The sequence below is a fragment of the Stegodyphus dumicola genome, chromosome 6 (genome assembly GCF_044657685.1).
Source record: "Stegodyphus dumicola isolate Sdum_Otavi_A_Nest chromosome 6, ASM4465768v1".
NCBI lineage: Eukaryota > Metazoa > Arthropoda > Arachnida > Araneae > Eresidae > Stegodyphus > Stegodyphus dumicola.
Window position 1 is genome coordinate 223,654,926 of NC_140773.1, and position 20,840 is coordinate 223,675,765.

The window sequence follows — 20,840 nt, forward strand, 5'->3', positions numbered from 1 at the left end:
AGAATGATACTGCGCACACCCTTGACTTTATCTATGTACACATCGGCCTATTGTCACTTAAAAAGTTAAAAAAAAATTTACAAACATCCAATTGTTTTTAACCTTGTAAAAAGCGGCAAATAAATAAGTGGGCGATTCTGCAGTTTACCGAGAATGTTTTCAAAAAAAAAAAAAAAAAAAAAAAAAAAAAAAAAAAAGGCATCATTCATTATAGAAAATTATGTTTGAACAACCAACGAGATGACATTATGCTTTAGCAATAACTCGGTAGCGAAATAGCGATGCAGACATCCATTCAGTTATGTTTAGCAATTTTTATATACTAAATTATAATAATAATCTGAATAGTTATTTACTCTTATGCTTCCATTCAGTCATGTTTAGCCTTTTATATATAAATTATAATAATAAAAAAGTATTATATGAAATTAACCTTTCATCTAAATTAAAACATCACTCTTAGTTATTTACTATTATACTTCCTTTCTTGCGTTAGGGTTGCCGCAATTATTTTTGGCAGCACTGGCATCAACAATAGTTTAGCGATTATTTACAGACCTTAAAACCGAATAGTACCATTTTTAGTTTCATGTTTGTAACTTGAATTTTTTGTAGTTTGTTTTAAATTTATGTTTCAGTCTGTAGTAATTTATGCTTATGTTGTATTTAGAGTCATTTTCGTTTGGCGATGTTAGATTTTACATCGCCTTTTCTTTTTGCAGTTGGCAATTGCGAAGGGAAACGGCGATGTGAAGTTTGACATCGCAAACGAAACGAGTTTGGCGCCAACTTACCCCGCTTATGGAAAATTAGCCCGGCAAGAACTTAAAAAGATTTTAAATAATCTTTTATTAAACACAACTCGGAGCATAAGGGGCACTTGCTAGAAATAACCACTATTTGTGGCGAGATAAATTAAGCAATATCTGTCAAATAAGATTTAAACACTGATACGTTGTTTAAGACTACATACAGAAAATATCTTAAACTATAGGCTGGCTCAACCTAACTTTACTGGTACGAAAGTTTAAATCAACTGACTGCGAGAGATCTGCAAAGCCGATATAATTATATTTAGCTAGAGCTGCTCTAATCAAAGCATTGCGAGTGCCACGAACTCTTTCTCTCGATACAAAAGCCGGTTGATCTTTACATTATGGTAACTTGGCAGTTTTTTGGCAACCAACTCTCCTACAGCAACCCTCTATTTTTTTTTCCCCGCCGCCATTTTGTCTTCACGAAGTAAAGACATGTTTCTTTTCTTCTTATCTACTGAACACTTCTTCCAACAATCTACTAGCCGAATTACACTTATGCTAGAAATTTTATCAAACAAAACTGCTTAATCATGACAAATATTCACTCCAAAATTGGGAAAAAGTGCACAATACCATACTCCTTACGCGTTTTTCAAAATAACACATACACATAAACCATGTACACGCCGACTTATTTTTACTTAAAAAAACATCCCAGAATTGCACAAAAATGGCATTGCGCACACTCTTCACTATATCCATGTACACTGCTTTTTTCTCATAAATTAGAAAAATTTCACGAAAATACATGACAATTTTCTCAATCTTTAAACCCGGTAAAAAGAACATATATGAAATTACCTGATCGCGAAAAAGTATTTACCCTTTACAAATATGAACATTTCCACATATAAAATAAATAAAATATCCAAAATCTTTTACCTCTAAATCATCTATTACATTATACACGTCACCAACGAATTCATACCGCAAGCATTACAAATACTTAGTATCAAATATTTAAATTATTTCCATGCACGTTTACTTCAACTTAAACGTATACCAAATTCCTACAAACATAAAATTCACAAAATAACTATCATTTAATTAAAATATAATTAAATTCAAAAACACTACTTAAAATATAAATGAGCACATACATTAAATTAATAAAAATTACCTTACAATCCTAATTACTTTAAACTAAATCATTGCTAATAACAATTTTCCCAATAATACCAAATTCCTTTCCACCTTACATTTAGAACAATGCATAAAAATAATATCCTCAAATAATTAAAAATACTAACTTACCTAATCTTCTTCAGAATCTTGATTACGTGGCGGATACACTTTTCTAATTCATTCAATAAAATTATTGAAAGATTTTTTGTGCGAATTTTTCCTCCATACTTCCTCCGCTAAATAAAAAGCAAACTTCTCTTTATCACAATGCCTAAATACCCATTTCGAATTCACTTTAGTTAGGGCCATGGGATCCAAAAATTAAACAACACTGTTTCACACAACACAGAATAAAGCTAAATACAAAATTTCCACATTTTTTCCCGATTTCCCTCCTTTTCCGATTAAAGAACCGTAATTCGTCCATTAATATCACATGACATATCCCATGATATCTCATTTCCCTCACGCAAAATAATGCGTAATCGGAACTGAGTACTGCTCACATTATTACCAAAGTCCCAGGTAGTAAGCTTTATCGCCTCCAAAATGTCGCCAAACTACCAGTTACCATATTGTAAAGATCAACCCAAAAGCCCTCAGTTTAAATACACTACAGGCCCACCAGCGGCCGAGCGGTAAAGTCGCTGGTAGTTCGGTTCGAGGTTCGAATCCCGCGAACGGGCTAGCTGCATGGGCGCTTTCGTGGTTTTCCCCATGTGTAACGTGTATACGAGCCAGTTTCCCTTAGAAAGTCCTCCACGAAGGTTGGGCATGTGATTTCCTCTGTTTGATCTTTTCTATTACAGCATATGAAAATGATGCACTTTGAGAAGTTTCGTTATGTTTCTCTTTAATATTATTTAAAATTAGTATATTTGTATTGCACCGCATGGCCACACGCTCTGAGGATTGAAACTTCGCAGCCGCAAAGTAGTGTATAAAAATGTGTCTCTTACCATGGCAGTTGTTGAAAATAAAAAAATGAAAGTTAGGATAGTTCGCTTCATTCTGGTTCATCGATTTCGGGAACTTTTATGAAATACCCGAAGTAAAAATTTACAACAGTATCCCTTGATATTTTTGGCAAATTTGTTTCACGCCAAGAAAAGTAATATTTTCCAAGGTGGCTGTCTCCGAAAATAACGCCACAAACGTATGTTACAAATACAAAAGAGAATTAACAAAATCAAAAGTACTCACCGCGTATATTCCTGGCTATGTCTCATCGTCAGTGTCACAGGACTACGGCGCATACAACTTTTTAATACAGTTCTTGTACTCCTGAAACGGATCTTTCTCTTCCTCATCCCGGGACCGGCGATGCTTCATAAATTCTGCAAAGCAGGAATAATCTAGTTCCACATGCCCTGGATGATGTTGGTGAAAGCGCCCGTTTCAGGGTTTTTATATGTCAGGAAGTGATTGCCAGAAAGCTCTTCGAAATCTTGATTATGAAGCAATCATAGGTTTTCCAACAGTTGGAGAAAATCGTAGTCCCAGGCAAGATTTTCCGACAAATCACCTTGAACACTCTTTCGTATATATATCACAGAGGCAGGGGTGTTGCCCACAGGCGCTGTACACTCATCCATTCGGTGAAAGCTTTTGCACGATGAATAGTAATTTCAACGATATCGAGTTTCTGCTACAGTGTGATATGGCCAACAGGCAATTCAAGAGATATCACTAGGATGATCTAACCTGAAGTCGTTTCGTTAGGATGATGGACGAATGTCGAAGTGTGGCAAATATAGAGGAGTCTGGAATCTCTCCAACATCGATGGGCAGGAACAGCTCATCGAGCAATCAACAGAGGTCGTCCATGGATACTACGGTGGTAGAAACCCGATATATTGTTCTTGGCAAGAAGAGACACGCGGCAGACAGAGAGGATGTCGCTGTCCAAAGATTTGCAAGGCACATGCAACAGACTACTGAAAGTACGAAATCAAGCTTTAACGTAGCCAGGAGGCTATGCAAATGTGGTCTATATGCTCAGCAAACGGTCATTAATGCTACTAACGCCTGCTCATCGGAAACGCTGGTTTCTGTGGTGCCATGAGCACAAAAACTCAGCACAACACGAGTGGGGTCGAATGCACTTTAGGAATGAGAGCCAATTTAGTCTGACGAGCGATTCTGGACGTATGCACATCTGAAGAGAGAAGGAAGCACGCAATCAGCCCTCCAACATCATTATGCTTTAGCAATAACATGGAAAGGGACTATTCATGAAGTCCCAGAGTTCTCGTTTGAGATGATATTCTTGGTAGCCATACTAATTTCCACATCTCCCATGTAGTTTCAGTCGCTGGTGTCTACTGTTGTTAACGGAGTTGTCTGTTCGTCAGAGGTGCTGTGGTCCAGACTTCCTCCTTATAGACGACAATGCTACACCTCATCTTACAGTAGCTGAAATAGAGTTTCTGGAAAGTGGAGATATTCAACGCATGGCTTAATCTGCAAGGTCTCTGGACCTATATCTCATATAATACGTGTGGTACCTTAAAATTTCTTTCCTGTATTAATGAATAAAGCTATGGAAAATTCTGAAGGCATAAACAATGAGTAAAAATGCAAATAATGCCACTTCATTTTTAATTACCAATATACCAGTGGTATAGGTATTTTGTTAGTTCCTAAAAATAAAATTCACATTACAAATTTACAGGTTGGCATGTGGTTGCTGAAAATGCAAAACTTCCAGCTTTTCTGCATAAATGCTTTGTCTTAGAAGAAAGCTTGAAATTTGAAGCACTGCATTTACTAGCAGCTATTCTGGAACGCCAAATAGATGAAAATTTGAAGGTATATAGTTTATTTTCAAATGTAATTTCCTTCTCTTCCCATTCCATGTTATTTAAAATTTGAATTTTAACAAATATTATATATGGGATTTATTTTAGCGTAATAAGATTATTTATAAAAATAGGAGGAACTGTGAAGTTTCACAGAAAGAATTTTCTAGTTTATAAATTCTGTATATGTGATAATTTAATCTTTCATACGAGTAATAGCAAAACAACACTATATGCTGAAAAGATTGTTGATTTTCTACATGAAGATGTCGTATTTAAACATTAAATTTTTGACTAAACAAATTTTAAAGTGTATGAAAATGGAAATTGTTTTTCTATCCTCCGTACTCACACATTTTTTTAAATTTTCGAACACATAAGTATATTGAGATAAGCGGTCATGAACATAAATAATTTGTAATTAAATAATATAAAAAATAAATACATAGATTTTTAATGCATTTAAATGTTTCCTTAAAATTTGATCTGATTTTTAACTATTGGGACGAAACGTTATTGTTTGTTTGCTGAAACTTCATAGCGAAAGCTCTGTTAAATATTCTATTAAGAATTTCACTGGATGTCAAAATCCAAAACTTCTTGATTTCAGGTCTTCATCTCTACTACAGTTTTTAATGGAAGGAATCACTAAAGTCTGTAAAAGAAAGAATTTGTAAAAGACATTCAGTAAAAGGAAGAAAAATTATCATATTTAAAAAGGAAAGATTTTTTATTTTCCAAGAAATTAGGAAATCTTAGGAAAAAAAAAAAAAAACAGAATAATTTTTAATATATATATACGTACACCCATGACCGTGACATACATACACCCATGACAACCATTATCTTTACGTGCATGAAATCGCGAATTTTTAAAACTAATAGCTATACTAATTTTATCACTTTGTGTGGAATGATACATAATATCATAATCCATAAAACAGTAGAAAAATTTAAGAGCATTAATATAATATAAGACTGTATAAAAATAAAAGAACAAAAATTGTGGTAATATATTACAAGGAGAACTCAGAAAAACGAATAACTTTAAATAATATTAGGACTTTTGAATTTAATATGTAATGCAATCTCTCCCGACTTGCACACGCATATCACAAGATGTTTTCATGCTGGCAATGACGTTGCTAACTCCAGTTTGAGGAATTAAGTTTCATTCCTTCAGAAATGTGGTCGTCAGAGCATTTACCTCTCTAGGAAGAGGATATCTCCTTGCAACTGTTATTCCAAGGTACCCTATAAAATCTCTTATCGGATTAACATCAGGAGATATTTCTGGCCACGACATTGGCTCAATGTGTTTACTTTGAAGAAACTTGTCAATGAGGTTTGCTGGATGTGGGTGAACATATCGTTCATAAATAAAAAATCAGATTTGCATGCACCTCTGAAAGGTGTAAAGTCCTAAAACCACATCCGGATATATATGGTGAAACCGTATGTCCATCGATCATTACTACTCCCCATATCATCACACCTGCATTACCGAAACAATCACGTTACATGATATTCGAATGAAGATTTCCCATTCCTTATTGTCTCCACGTTTATAATCAGATTTTAAACTAAACTCGGACTCATCAGTAAAGAAAACATGGGACCAATGGGAGTCACTCCAGTTCTAATGTTATTTGCACCAATTAAAGCGATTCATTTTTTGTTGTGAAGACAGTGAAACACATGCCGTTTGCTTTCTGGCATGAAGACCTTTTCCATTAAATCTTTTGTATGCAATTTGTTGTGATACAACAATTCCAATGGCGACTGCAAGTTCTGAATTTAACAACCGAGCAATAGACTACTTGTTATAGCGGGTAATTATTGGTAAATATTCATCTTAAGAAGCAGTTGTTATTAATTACAATCATGCCCACGGCTCCTTACGGTAGTGCCAGATATCTGAAATGTTTCCATAGCGTAGGAATTGTCTCTTTGTGTATTTGTGTATATTCTGTGTGTCTTTGTGTATCTTTGCGAGTTTTTGCGTATATTCTTTCTGTATATTGTGTCTTTGTGTATATTCTGTATATTGTGTCTTTGTGTATATTCTGTATATTGTGTCTTTGTGTATATTCTGTATATTGTGTCTTTGTTTATATTCATATGTCTCATTGCTTCCATGGACCCACCAGCGGCCGAGCAATAAAGACGCTGAACTCTGGTAGTTCAGTCCGAGGTTCGAATCCCGCGAACGGGCTGGCTGCACGGGCGTTTTCGTGGTTTTCCCCATGTGTAACGTGTATATGATCCAGTTTCTCTTAGAAAGTCCTACACAAAGGCATCCCTCCCTTTAGATAGCCCTTGTGTGCTTTGCCATAATTAAATAATCCAATCCACTGCTTCCATGATCGGCCCTGCTTCTAAACGGCGATGATTCGCCACTTCACAGATTCTTCCAAATCATACTTCGAAGTCATAACAAACCATTTTGAATCGTTACACACTGAGATCAAAATGTCTATTGCAGAAATTTATTAAGATAATCACTTTGGGCAGAACCCTTGATTCACCGTCAGATGACGTAGGGCCGTTATTTGTATACTGAAAACCACTTAATTACTTTTGACTGGATAATGCAAATTAGATTTGTCTTTCACACATTTCCGGCAAAAATGGATTACATCGATTGGATATTTCACGGAATATCTTTGAAAGTGTGAAGATAAATTTGGACATGAGTGCGCATAAAGTAATCGGACAAATTAAAAGACCAAATAATAAATAAAAAAGTGAAAGCATAAATGTATGTTTAGAAAAGAGTGATATCTGAACTCTTGTTAAAGCCAGTTTAAATTGGTTATTTTTTCCTTTGCATAGCAGAATGTAGGAGTAATTTTCATTTACTGAAAAGACATTGTACAAAGGAGTTTGCTTCGAAGTTTAGTACAACTGCTTTATGTGGGCACGAAAGTGGTTGGAGATGAACCAAAGATAAGACGCCCTTAAAAGCTTCAAATGTTCGCGTATTTTGCGACGGTTATCTCCATCGCTTGTAAACAGTGTTTCGATGACCTGAAACGTTGAAAAAAACTGTACAGACTCCTCCAAAGTTTATTTTAAAGGCGATAACTATTTTCGAATTTCAGCAAAAATTTTGTTGGTTATAAGAAAATTCTCAGATTATTTTATGGCTGCTCGCTTCTTACACTTCTTCAGATATCTCCGATTTTTATATTCCCAGGTTTATTAAGCTGCGTTTGCCCAAAAGTAAATTACTTAGATCATGGAGTTGTATATTTTTAAACCATATAATATATTTGTGTGTGTATGTATGTTTCTAAATGTAAGGCTTAATCCAAACGGGATTTCACGACTATATATTTGCACATATACACCTCTAGAATGTAGGTCATAGATTCATTGTTCGCATTTAAGAAGCGAATCAAATAAGATATATCGGTACTTTTCCGTTTGGCCGGTGCAAATCTCGCCAAGCAGACTTTATTGGCGACAACACACAGTATACACATAAATAACAAATGCTAGTTCTGAGAATTTTTTATTTTGAAAGCATAAACATTTTAATATCATTTAAAATTTTGTAAAAAGACAGTAAATAAAGGGAAATAAATTTGTAAAAAGACATTAATTTAAGAATTGATTATGATCTCATGGTTCAACATCCTGATTCACCGGTTCATATCACATGACCCCAAGTGATATCATCTCACGAAAACTACGCTACAAAAATTTAATTCTGTCAGTAATTATCTACATTAATTTGAAGTTAAATCTTAAATTAAATCTTATGGAATACAAATTTAAATGCAAGAATTATTTCAAATTGTATGAATAGCTTTCTCAAAGATTATGTAAAACCGCAGTGCTTTATTTCGCTTAGAGCATTCTCATTAGAATGGATGAATTTAACCCTTGACTTCGGTTTTTCTATATTTTCGCCTTCGGGTGAGCGGTGAAATTGCATCCTAATTTACTTAAATACCGCGAAAGCCCTTAGTAATAGAAATTACTTAAATGGCAGATACATTTTGAAAATGTAGTAGAAATATTTACTTGGCTAACTAAACATGTAACGTGCATTTGTGGTTTGCTTATTTCTTTCTACTATATCTTCAAAATATATCTGTCATTTAAGTAATTTCTATCACGAAATAAGCACGATATGCTCTAAAGAAGTTTGTTTTGCAGAAACGAAGAAGAAATTTTGGTTTCTCCGAAAGAAAAGCAACACCCACAGCGTTGGCGAAGCTAAGCCTAACACGTTGAAAGTAATTTCTAGCACTTAGGGCATAAAATTGAACTAACTGGTAAAACTTCTATGTAATTTTATGCCAGTATTAAAAGAAACAATCAATTCCGTAAGAAATTGCTGCTTCTTCTTTTGAAAATCAAGTTTACCACCGAGGATATTCCGTTTGGCATCGGTTGTATCGTTTTTGACGACTTTATCGCCTGCGCCGACAAAATAGAAAAGTACCGATATATTATCAGGTTTCCACTGTTTTAATCACTTGAAATCTTTTAGTAAAAATATATAAGCTTTGAATTTTCTATACAAAGAAAGCTCGCATTATTAAGTTGCTCTTTGTATTGTTAAAAGAGTTAAAAAAATTCTTCTGGGAAATTATAATATTGTTGCGTACGTACGGGTTCGTCATGAAATGAATGCACAAATCCGATGAAAAACGAACAAAAATTTATTATTATCACAACAAAAATGCTTAAATTTTCTCAAATTATCATGCAGTATTACAATATCTCACAGTAGTTATCTTTTAACTACTCAAATGTACAATAGAACGTAATTCATAACAGCTAAAGAACGCTAATCCGCGAATTCGCTATAATCAACAACAGCAGTTTTCTAAACAACAACAAACTAAGCAACTACTACAAACTGAGATGTTTTCCTCCTTTTATAAGATTTTAAAATCACGCGCTAGAATTTTCCAGTACTTTCTCGAAATCAAAAAGAGATATTTATTTATTTAATTCACGCGCTCTTGTATTTTTAATTTTTCCGGCTTAGCTTTCTTTTAATATTCGTCACGCGCTGCACTGCGCGAGAAATAAAACCACTTAATTTATAATTGAACTAACATTAGCTTTTTAAATAGCAAATTCGTAACACTGCCCCCTTCCCAAGGACTGCACGTCCCGGGCAGTACAATCCCTGGACAGGAAGCTAAACTTACAACTGTGGCATAAATGCATTAATAAGCATTACATTACAATATTAAACAACATGAACAATAAATGCAATAAATAAAACAAATCAAATGCTATCAAATACAAATCAAACACTAAATGCAAATCAAATACTAAATACAAATCAAATCAAATACACATTTAAAAACAAAATGGACCATGGTCTTATGCTATTTACAATTATTTACATTATGTACTATGGCCATAGTAATGAGCTAACCTGTCGTAATGAACGACTTTAGGTTTAGAGTTCGAAGACTTACGAATCCGAACCACGACGTCATTCAGCCTTTTTAGGACTGTATACGGGCCAACCCAAGGTGACTGTAATTTTGGACAAAGTCCTTTCCGTCGAGTCGGATTCCACAACCACACCTTGTCTCCTTCGTGGAACTGATGTTCAGTAGCTCTTGTGTCGTAGCGGGTCTTCATCTTCTCCGTCGCCAAGTTGACTCGCTCTCGTGCAAAGTTGTGCATCACTTCAAACCGGGCCTGGAGATCTTGAATATATTCCTCAGACGATGAAGGAGCATCCGGAGGGCGGCCAAACAATAGATCACAAGGCAGACGAAGGTCACGACCGAAGAGCATCTGTGATGGAGAATAGCCGGTAGTCTCGTGGACAGCACTGCGGTAAGCCAGTAAAAAGAGTGGTAATTTCTTGTCCCAGTCCTGCTGGTTTCTGGAAACCACTAATGAGAGGTTATTAAGGATGGTTCGATTGAACCTCTCTACCATGCCGTCCGACTGGGGATGTAATGGCGTCGTTTGGGTCTTGTCAATGCCGAGTAGTTTGCATAGTTCTTTGATTACTACCGAGGTAAAATTCCTTCCCTGATCGGAATGTAACTGAAGAGGCACTCCGAACCTGGAAATCCAGTGCTGTATCATTACCTCAGCTACTGTGACAGCCTCTTGATCAGGAATAGGATAAGCTTCAGGCCACTTGGTGAAGTAATCAACGACAACGAGTATGTATTTGTTGCCATCAGCAGTTCGTGGCAGAGGTCCCAGGATGTCAAAGGCGATTCGTTCAAAAGGCGCCCCTACGTTGTAACGTTGCAGCTTGCCTCGGCTGCGTCTCTTGGGTCCTTTCCGACCTGCACAGGCATCGCAAGATCGGCACCACTTTTGCACGTCATCCTTTGCATTATTCCAGTAAAAGCGCTCACGAACTCTCTGTAAGGTCTTCATTATTCCAAAGTGACCTCCCGTAGGGCTGTTATGTAGTTCTTTAAGGACATCAGGAATGCGGGATCTTGGAAGTATCAGCTGCCATCGGAACGTCTTCCCAACATCCGATTCGGATTTCCGGTATAAGACGCCGTTTCGAATGTGAAGTGAATCCCAGAGTGCCCAATATTGTTTGGTTGTAGGACTACAGATAGAAATGTCCTGCCAAGGTAGGTTTTCTGTTTGACGACTCCATTAGATCAATTATGGGTTTAATGTCGCGGTCTTCCAGCTGGTCTTTCCTGACTTCATCATCACTCCACGGTTCTCGATCAGCCGATGTTGATGTTGTAATTTGTCTTGCGACCGGAGTCAGCAGCTCGTATTTCGCTTCCACCCTGGAACAATATCGACAGTTTTCTTGGCAAGGTCTTCTAGACAGGGCGTCGGCGTTTCCGTGTGATGATCCCTTACGATGACGGATAGTGATGTCATATTCTTGGAGTCTCTGTATCCACCTGGCTATTTGACCCTCAGGATTCTTGAAATTTAAAAGCCAGGTTAATGATGCATGATCGGTGCGGAGCAGGAATTTTCTGCCGTATAGATAGTGAGTGAGTGAGTGAGCGCCACCAAGGAAGACCACTGACCTGGCCTTAGCCTCACAGTGTGTTATCTTCCTGGCAGAAACCATCTACTCTCTGCTCCATCCTGCTCCGGGAAGGCAGCCGAATAGACGGCTAAGAGCCTCATATAGTCTACATATAAGCTTGGATGTTGTTGTACGGGGAAAGAGTATCCTGTTAGGAACTACTTAAAATTAAGCAAAGAAGCAATCAAAAGACTGTTAAGAATCGCTGTTAGAATAGACAGAAACTTGTGTTAGATAAAGTAAAGATAGAAGGACTTTGCCTGAAAAATTAACTGCCGTGGATTTTCTGGACTTGCTAAATGTCTACATGCGGGTGCTTATCGTGACACAACCGTCGTATCTTTATGGGGCTTCTGTGAAATCGTTGGTCCTGCATGGAGGAAAGTTGTAACCTATTAAATTATTGCACATAGTAAACTTTAAAAAAATAAATAAAAAATAAAAAAAAAGAATAAAGAGAGAGATTAAAAGATGATTAAAAAAAATCCTAGCGCCCAAACATAATTTAACTTTCCATGTGCCTGACTCTTATGTAAGAACATTTAAAAGATTGTGTACCGTCTTTTCTCGGTCTTCAGGCTGTATTTCTACCTGCCAATACCCACTCTTTAAATCAAGTGTTGAGAACCACTTGCTTCCAGAAAGAGTGTCTAGAATGTCGTCAATTCTAGGAAGAGGGTAACTGTCTTTCTTCGTAACCTCATTCAACCGGCGATAGTCAACGCAAAATCTTGTTGAGCCGTCTTTCTTTCTGACGAGAACGATGGGAGATGCCCATGGACTCGCTGAAGGCTCGATGACATCGCCTTCTTCCATATCTTTTAACAGTGTTCGCACCTCTTCCTGTTTAGCAAACGGTAGACGTCTTGGATGTTGCTTGATCGGGGGATGATCGCCGGTATCTATTCTATGTTGTGTCAAACTAGTTCGACCCACGTCAGAAGACGAGCGGGAGAAAACAACTTGAAGATCTTTGATGACGCAATCGGCAGCATTCTTCTCTTCATCGTTCAATTGCGCATTCTGCAATAACTCCGATGTAATGCTCTCTGATGAGGACACGGATTCTTGGATATTGCTCTTTCTTTCAACGCTGGTTACTGGAGTACATGCTGCAACCACGTCGCCTTTCTTAATAATTCTCCCCTTCTCAGTTACATTGGCGACTCTCACCGGGATAACCGTTCTGGATAGGTCGACGAGTGTTGAGGCTATTAGTACTCCTTTTGGGCTATTACAGTTATTGGGATATTCTATGATGCCGTAGCGGAAATTTCTGTTTTCGGCTATGGATCCAGGAAGTAAAATTTCTGTTCTTGCCGGTATTGTGATATTGTCTTGTGCTATGATTTTATGAGCAGATTTAACTTCATCATTGACTCCAAATAACGCTATGTCCTCAGATGTAGAATGTAATTCGTTATTTTTAAAGTCCAAGGAAAAATTGTATTTCTTTAGAAAGTCCAATCCGGGTATGCAAGAATCAGTGATCTCTGCTGCATATGCCGTGTGATGGTAAGCGACACTTCCAAACGTGATGTTAGCGTTTACTTTTCCATCGATGTTAATCTTCTCACCGGACACAGTCTGTAGGGTAACACAGGGCGGCGTCCAGATAAGTTTGCTTCCCAGTTGTTGAGCCAAATCTTTTCGGATGATGGTAACGTTGGCTCCTGTATCTATCGTCATATTGCAGGGAACTCCATTAATATGTCCTATTATGAAAAGTCCATTACTGCCGCCTCTCACTGCAGAAATCTGAAGCGCTTTAAGCTGGGGCTTTTCATGATCTGGCAACCTCCGCCCCGCGAGATGGCCACTAATTAGTTTCCCTGCTGTTTGTTAGGAGCGGTCTTAGCATCCGTGCCCTGGGGTGTTCTGCAGTTTCGTCGGATGTGTCCTTCAGCACCGCAGTTCCAGCACTTTACGGTCGGTTTCTTGTCACCAATATTCTGTCTCAAGGCGTTCAGTTGTCTAGTTAAATCGTCTAGACGAGCAGTGACTTGATCCCCTGGCTCCTGGACTTGAGCAGCTCTGACTGGATGGCGGTCTCGACGGGTGGCTTGCTGGGCTGCCTCAAATTTCATGGCATACACTAAAGCGCTTTTCAGATCTTTAACATCCGCCATTCGCAGTGCTTTCTGTATTTCAGGGTCCCGGATGCCATCGATGAAATATTGCAGGGACAGGATTTCCCTTGTTTCTGTCGGGCACTCTGAAAAGGCGTGATGTGACAGCCTTTCAACATCCGTGGCGAGCTCCTGAAGCGTTTCGGTGAGCTTCTGTTGACGAGATTTTAATTGGAGCCTGCTGTAGTCTTTTAAACATTTCTCGCCGAAGCGCAGCTCCAAAGCGCCGGATAGAGCTTCGAAATCTAGCCTTTGATTTTCGGGAAGCGTCTGCAGGATATCCGCTGCGTCTGCTCTCAGAGAAGCGGCGAGATGACAGGCCTTAGCTTGGGAATCCCACCCATTCGCATCCGCAACGATAGAAAATAGTGTCCTATACACCTGCCAGGAGGTCTTCCCATCATATGTAGATAGTTTCAGAACGGAACGAGCAGGCATCGATAAAAATTTGAAACCTTCAGAATTGTTTCCTACCGTCGCTATGCACTTCTTTAGGCTGTCAACTTCTTTGGCGACGGCAGCAGAAACCTTATCATCAATTTGTTGTTCGACGGCAGAAACTCTCTCTTCTATATGTCCAACTTTAGTTTCAACCGCGTCTATTCTGCCTTCCATAGCCTCAAATTTATTTTCTATTATGCAGGTAATTTCTCTTTTCACTTCGTCCTGACCTGCTTTCATCTCATTTTTAAGAGATTTCATCTCTTCCTTAACGGATTCCTGGCCCAATTTCATTTCTCCTTTGAGGGATTCCTGGCCCAATTTCATTTCTTCTTTAACGGACCTTTGACCAGCATCCATTTTCTCTTTAATTTCTTCTTTAAAACATATTTGGCCAGCTTCCATCTTTTCTTGGAAAGCAGCAAAAGCAGTAATGAGCTGTCTCAATTGTTCTTCCATCCCTCTTGTTATTGGCATTCAAACCCCACTCCTGACACCAAAAATTGTTGCGTACGTACGGGTTCGTTATGAAATGAATGCACAAATCCGATGAAAAATGAACAAAAATTTATTATTATCACAACAAAAATGCTTAAATTTTCTCAAATTATCATGCAGTATTACAATATCTCACAGTAGTTATCTTTTAACTACTCAAATGTACAATAGAACGTAATTCATAACAGCTAAAGAACGCTAATCCGCGAATTCGCTATAATCAACAACAGCAGTTTTCTAAACAACAACAAACTAAGCAACTACTACAAACTGAGATGTTTTCCTCCTTTTATAAGATTTTAAAATCACGCGCTAGAATTTTCCAGTACTTTCTCGAAATCAAAAAGAGATATTTATTTATTTAATGCACGCGCTCTTGTATTTTTAATTTTTCCGGCTTAGCTTTCTTTTAATATTCGTCACGCGTTGCACTGCGCGAGAAATAAAACCATTTAATTTATAATTGAACTAACATTAGCTTTTTAAATAGCAAATTCGTAACAATATATAAAATATGTTATAAAGTTTAGATATCTTCTTTGCAATCATAAACTGTAACTCTAGATTGACTAGCAGCAAATTATCGGTAACTAACAACTGAAAATTGAGAAGGGTGTGAAAGACCGTTTTTTAAAAACTAAATATGAACAGAAGGCACGCTTTGTGCTTACAACTCAGCCAACCGTTTACGGCGAGATAACTTAAATATAGTAAGTCAAATGCAAAATTTAAATTCAAATAAGCTAGTAGCCGAAGGCTACATACGTCATTTTAACGCGAAGCTGGCTCAAAACTTAACCTACGTGGATATTAGATATCGGCAATTATAACAGAAGGCCGAAGCCTACAAATCTTATCTTATCTAGCAACCTAGTAACGTGACCTCGAGAGGCAGAGTACGCTCTGTCTTACAATCTAGGAACATCACCTTAAATGCACGTAATTTTCATTGCGGCGGGAAAACAAAAGGGAAAAGTGGCAGTAGATTCAAAACATAAAATAACTGGTTAGTTAAAATAAAGGTGTAGAGACATTAGGTATTTTGTGGAAGCAGGCAAGATGAAAAATGAGCAATCGCCTTCGCCGGGAATCGAACCACGGACCTCAGGAATACCGGCACCGCGTGCAGAATCACTACACTACGAAGGCACGCTAGGAAGACGGGAGAAATACCTTATAAAGGAAACTTACATTATAATATATAAATTGTAATATAGAAATATATGTGTGTAATATATGTATATATGAATATGTAATATACATATAATATGTACTTACATATAATAAAGGAAACTTATGTAATATATAAATTGTAATACAGAAATATATGCGTGTAATATATGTATATACAAATATGTAATATGCCAATCTAAAATATACAAAATTGACTTCGAATATTTGTTAAATGTAATAATTTAAATTACTTTTATCGAACTAAAGGGGCACCGATTTTAGAATCAGCATAAAACTGAAATTATATTAAATAATTTTCCCTTTCAAGTGAGAACTCGAGACACATACTTAGCAGTGAAAAATCTGAATTATTTTCGATAACTTTTTCTTTCAAATTGAAATTTGAAACTCATAATTAGGAATGTATACTTTTCTAATGTAAAATATATTTTCTAATAGTTTCCAACCGAAGTCTTTGCTTAGCTATCTCTAGCAGTATTTGTTACTGTAGTTAAAAATCCTTAAACAGTTATAGCTAGAGTGATTTTTATTGAATGAACAGATATTGTACTCTGCTTGATTAATTCAGCTTTGAAAGTTATTTTCATAGTTGAAATGTACGGTATCCGTATTAAAAATTTAATTTCGTGTATTTTTATTGAAAGTTATCATACGACTAAAACTGTTGCAGCCTTTAAGCTACCGTTATTTGGACTGCTTAAACTGGTATGAGTTTGGTACGAGTATTGAAAGATATGCTTAAATGTGCATTCTTTGTGAAACGCCACAGTCTATTACTAAAATATGAACAAAGTGAAAATTATTGTAATATGAAACAGAGGTACATGCTAAAAAAATGTCAAAAATAAGATTAGGAAAAAATTCAACCCTTAGACGTGTTTGTAAGAATCTTTATCGAATTCGAAGCCTCTTTTATTCATGCTGGAGAAATTCTCTGCTTAGTGGAACTACGCATTTCCCGCTATAAGTTCAGAGAACTCTTTTCTAGGACACCGGCTAACATCTTTTGGAGTTTCAATCCAGGTCACCTTGTATATTCATTTTTCAAATCCTCCAGTTGTTTTTTAACTTTATCAGTGAATTCTCACAATTCATTGCTATGAAACGTTTTCTATCTGAAAGTGATTTTTGTTGGTTTCAATTTGTCATTTGTTAATTACCTTTCTGCTTTCACCGCAGATTTCACGAAATATCCTGTTTGTGTACTATATTGATGCCTATTGGCGATGAATAAGATCTTTTATTTATTTTTCTGTTGTTAGCATATTATTTTCGGTTATTATAGAGCTTTTCTATACGGCATTACATTAAGTCAATCAGAGAAAGGGGAATATCTCTCTTCAAATTTCTTATCTAATCGCAATGGTCATGACATTCACCTTGTCTTCTGAACGAATACGTATTTCTTTCACACTGATTGTTAAAAAGTCTGAAAGTAATGTGTACATATATGCAGTATGCATGATTTACTCTATGTTTTTATGTAGAGATAGCATGCATATGCATGATATGACTCTGAAGACATGACCGAAAGTAATCATGGGCATAATATAAATAAGACATAACATATATAATAATAAAATAAAATAAAGAATTCTGCTATAATCTTAGACGCACATACTCTGTGAAAATCTTTTTTATTACAGTGAGGAATTTAGAAGTTAAAATACATAACACAACTTGTCGATTTCGATTTTTATTAGGCATTTCAAAGAAATTCCGACCAGGCCATTTTTAGATACCAATTTTAGGAACTTAACTTGCATAGCACTAAAGTATAGAAATTTGTCTAATTTAGATATTTTTAGCGCCATAAAAATAGTATAATGTTATATATAATTACGATTTAATGAAATAAATTTGCTTGTATTTCAGAGTAGCTTCCATATTAAAATTTCATTTATCCAAATCCTGAAATGGCTGAATTGCTCTTATACTAAAGGATTAACATTCCAGCTGCTTAAGAACTTAGTAAAGACGGAATTCAAAGAAACGTTTCTCCGAGTCACTTCTCAAAAGCCAGATTCAGCTTCAACCAATCTGGGACCGCTATCGAGTACAGACATAAGAATCTTAGTTTTGTATTTGCAGAATGAAATAACCCTAGTATGTATAAACGTCTATTGTGATATATTCCTTTTAAGAGCATGTTTCTAAATTTGGTATTATTATCGAGACCGGATTCAGAAATGTATGTATGTATGCACGTGTGCATGATTGTTTGTGCGTATATGTGTGTCTGCTTACACACACGTACGTACATAATATATATGCATACATGAACACATGCATCTAAACATACATGCATACATACCTACGTTTCTGAATGCATTCCCGATAACAGAACAGTACCCTAAATTTTACATGATTTTAAATAATTTTGTAAGAATCATTTGTCTGCTATGTTTATTAAAACTTATCTGGGCTTCTTGATTTACTAACAAGATATTTCTGTCAGAAAGAGAGAGCAAGTTATGTAACGTGCTTACAAAATTATTTTTTACTATACGTAACTATGGCGATACAACTATCAGCAACATAGCATCACTATAGGATTGAAATATGCCACTATATTCTTTCAATAACAAGGAAATTTGCTTTGGCAAAAATCTAGGTATGACCCTTCGGCAAATCTACACGTGTCAGAACAACAGACATCGTGTCACGCGCGCTGTATTTGCTTAACAATTCTTGCTCAGTTGACATGCTGTAATAATTTACAACGAATTTTCGTCTTCCGCACAGCTGTTATATTAGTAAAGATCTATTTGATTTATGTATAGGAGCCGATCAATTATTCAGTGTTAATCAAAGACTAATTATTCTGTAGATTTAAGTAATAATAAATTTATAATATGAGTAATGATTAGATTATCTTGTAATACAATAAGAATTTTATATAGACGAAAAATCTCTGTATATATTATGCTTTATATAGAATGTTTGTAAATACAATTATGGTATTACAAATAGATACGTTTAATGTTATCATCTCGCTTGCTCTCTGTAATTGAATATAACTGTTTACATAGTAATTTTAATTATATTTTTTATATGTATGTGTTATTCTGAATAAAGGTCGAGATGACCCTGTTAGTGAGGCCGACACATCTTCTTCGGAGGGCGAGTTGTTTTTATCTGTAGTTTAATTCCAGTCTTTTATTATTTTGTTTGTTTTAATTTGTCGGTTGTGCCAGTTTGGCGGTACGGCTTATTATGTTTAGTTTAGGTTAGATCAGTTCTTCTGCACTATGTACCTTCGCTATGTAAATAGAAGTACGTCTAGCTATGATTGGCAGACTCATCATTCGAATTCCGGCGAGGTACATTTCGGATACGGATACGGATCATTTTCAATTCTGGTGTCAACTACGAAGAGTTCTAACCAGTTCATTTAAATTTTGCCGTTCAGGCCAATCACGGTTGTAGAAAAATAGGGCATAATCACGCCGCTCACCCGAGGGCGGAAATGGATAAAGTAGGCAATCAATCTAGCATAGAGAAGTTGGAAGTTTGGGTTAGCAGTAAATCCATGTAGTATTTTAGTTCACAAAGGTAAAGTTCATGCAAAAGCAGTCATTTGTGGCATCTCGCAGTTCATCCGATTTAAATGGCTTCCAACAATCCATATAAATGGTGGTTTCTTCCACATGATATTTTCCTCAATGACAGCCAATAAAGTTTTTGCCAATCGATCAGGAACTGCAACCAAAAAGCATTCATTGCATTCTCTGCACAATCCGCCAAAAACCCATTTGTTGTGGAAGAACCTGCCCAACGTTACTCTTCCTCTTAGTGAAAAAGCTTTCGTCTAAGTCTAGCCTTGTTGCTTTTGCTAATTTTCACAGTTGGCCGGGCTGTTAAAGCTGCTGTGCAAACCTCCCGCATGTAATTGTTCCAGTCAAAAGTCGTATTATGGTTCATCTTAAGTTTCAATTCGCAATATTCAACTGATGTTATCCCCTGGCACTAGAAATATATGAACCTTATAATTGTGTGGAAAGCGATTTTGGAACTTTCAAACCAATTTTGCTTCCCACTCCTTTTCTCTCATTGCAACATCTTTTCCTGCAGCGTATTTCACGGCGTTTTGTACAAAACTCAATTCAATTTCATGATTTTTCGAGCATAACTGTTTATTTTTGATGATGCTTCTTGTTTGAAATAAATCAGTCGCAAACTTTTCATCCATGGGCAATCGTAAATTCCACGACAAGCTGGGGGGGGGGGAGAAGCAATACTTTAAATAAACTTTTATTTCTCGCAAAAAAATTCACAGGCAGAAAAGAAATCAAACTCGTGAATTGTGTTAAATGAACTCGTGAACTCTGACTCGTTAACTGAACTCGTGAATTGTGTGAAATCAAACTCTTGAGTTGTGTTAGGTTTATCATAATTAATTAAGCATAACTGTCGTCAATAATTGTTTGGCAATTTTTTCACGGCCCACGGAAAATGATTATAGTAGAGTCCCGCAAAATCGACATAATCAAGGCCATCTTGATGGGATAATCTTGATCTCCCATAATTGACATAATGTGGACTGAGAGGCCGTCGAGTTTTACGGAATAAGGGGTGGGCTTTGCAAAATTCTTAATGTTTAACTTTTTTGATACGCGCAATATTATTTTTATGGTGCTTTAACTACAATACTCTAGAAATCGAATATCATGATCCCAGAGACAAAAAATATATTAATTAAAAATAATCTACTCTTGCACATTGATCTGTGGGTGGTAGTCACACTGTGAAACCAGCGTACGACTTGGAAACTTACATGGGTAGTAGGAAAACAAAACTTACCTTTTTCCCCTGCGCATTT

At 36.4% G+C, this 20,840-nt stretch overlaps 1 protein-coding gene across 10 annotated transcripts in view; it reads left to right on the plus strand.

The window, feature by feature from the left end:
- LOC118181277 (meiosis inhibitor protein 1-like) overlaps nt 1-20,840 on the plus strand; it is a 223,644-nt gene that overhangs the window by 177,361 nt on the left and 25,443 nt on the right. For 4 of the 10 annotated variants that reach the window (XM_085819592.1, XM_085819597.1, XM_085819595.1 and 1 more), the window contains exons 24-25: nt 4,618-4,754; nt 17,894-18,124. In XM_085819592.1, coding sequence (XP_085675718.1) covers nt 4,618-4,754; nt 17,894-18,124 — 368 coding nt within the window. Of the gene's footprint in view, nt 1-4,617; nt 4,755-17,893; nt 18,125-20,840 lie in introns of those variants that run through there. The other 6 variants (XR_015041844.1, XR_015041845.1, XR_015041843.1 and 3 more) reach the window with 3 other exon arrangements.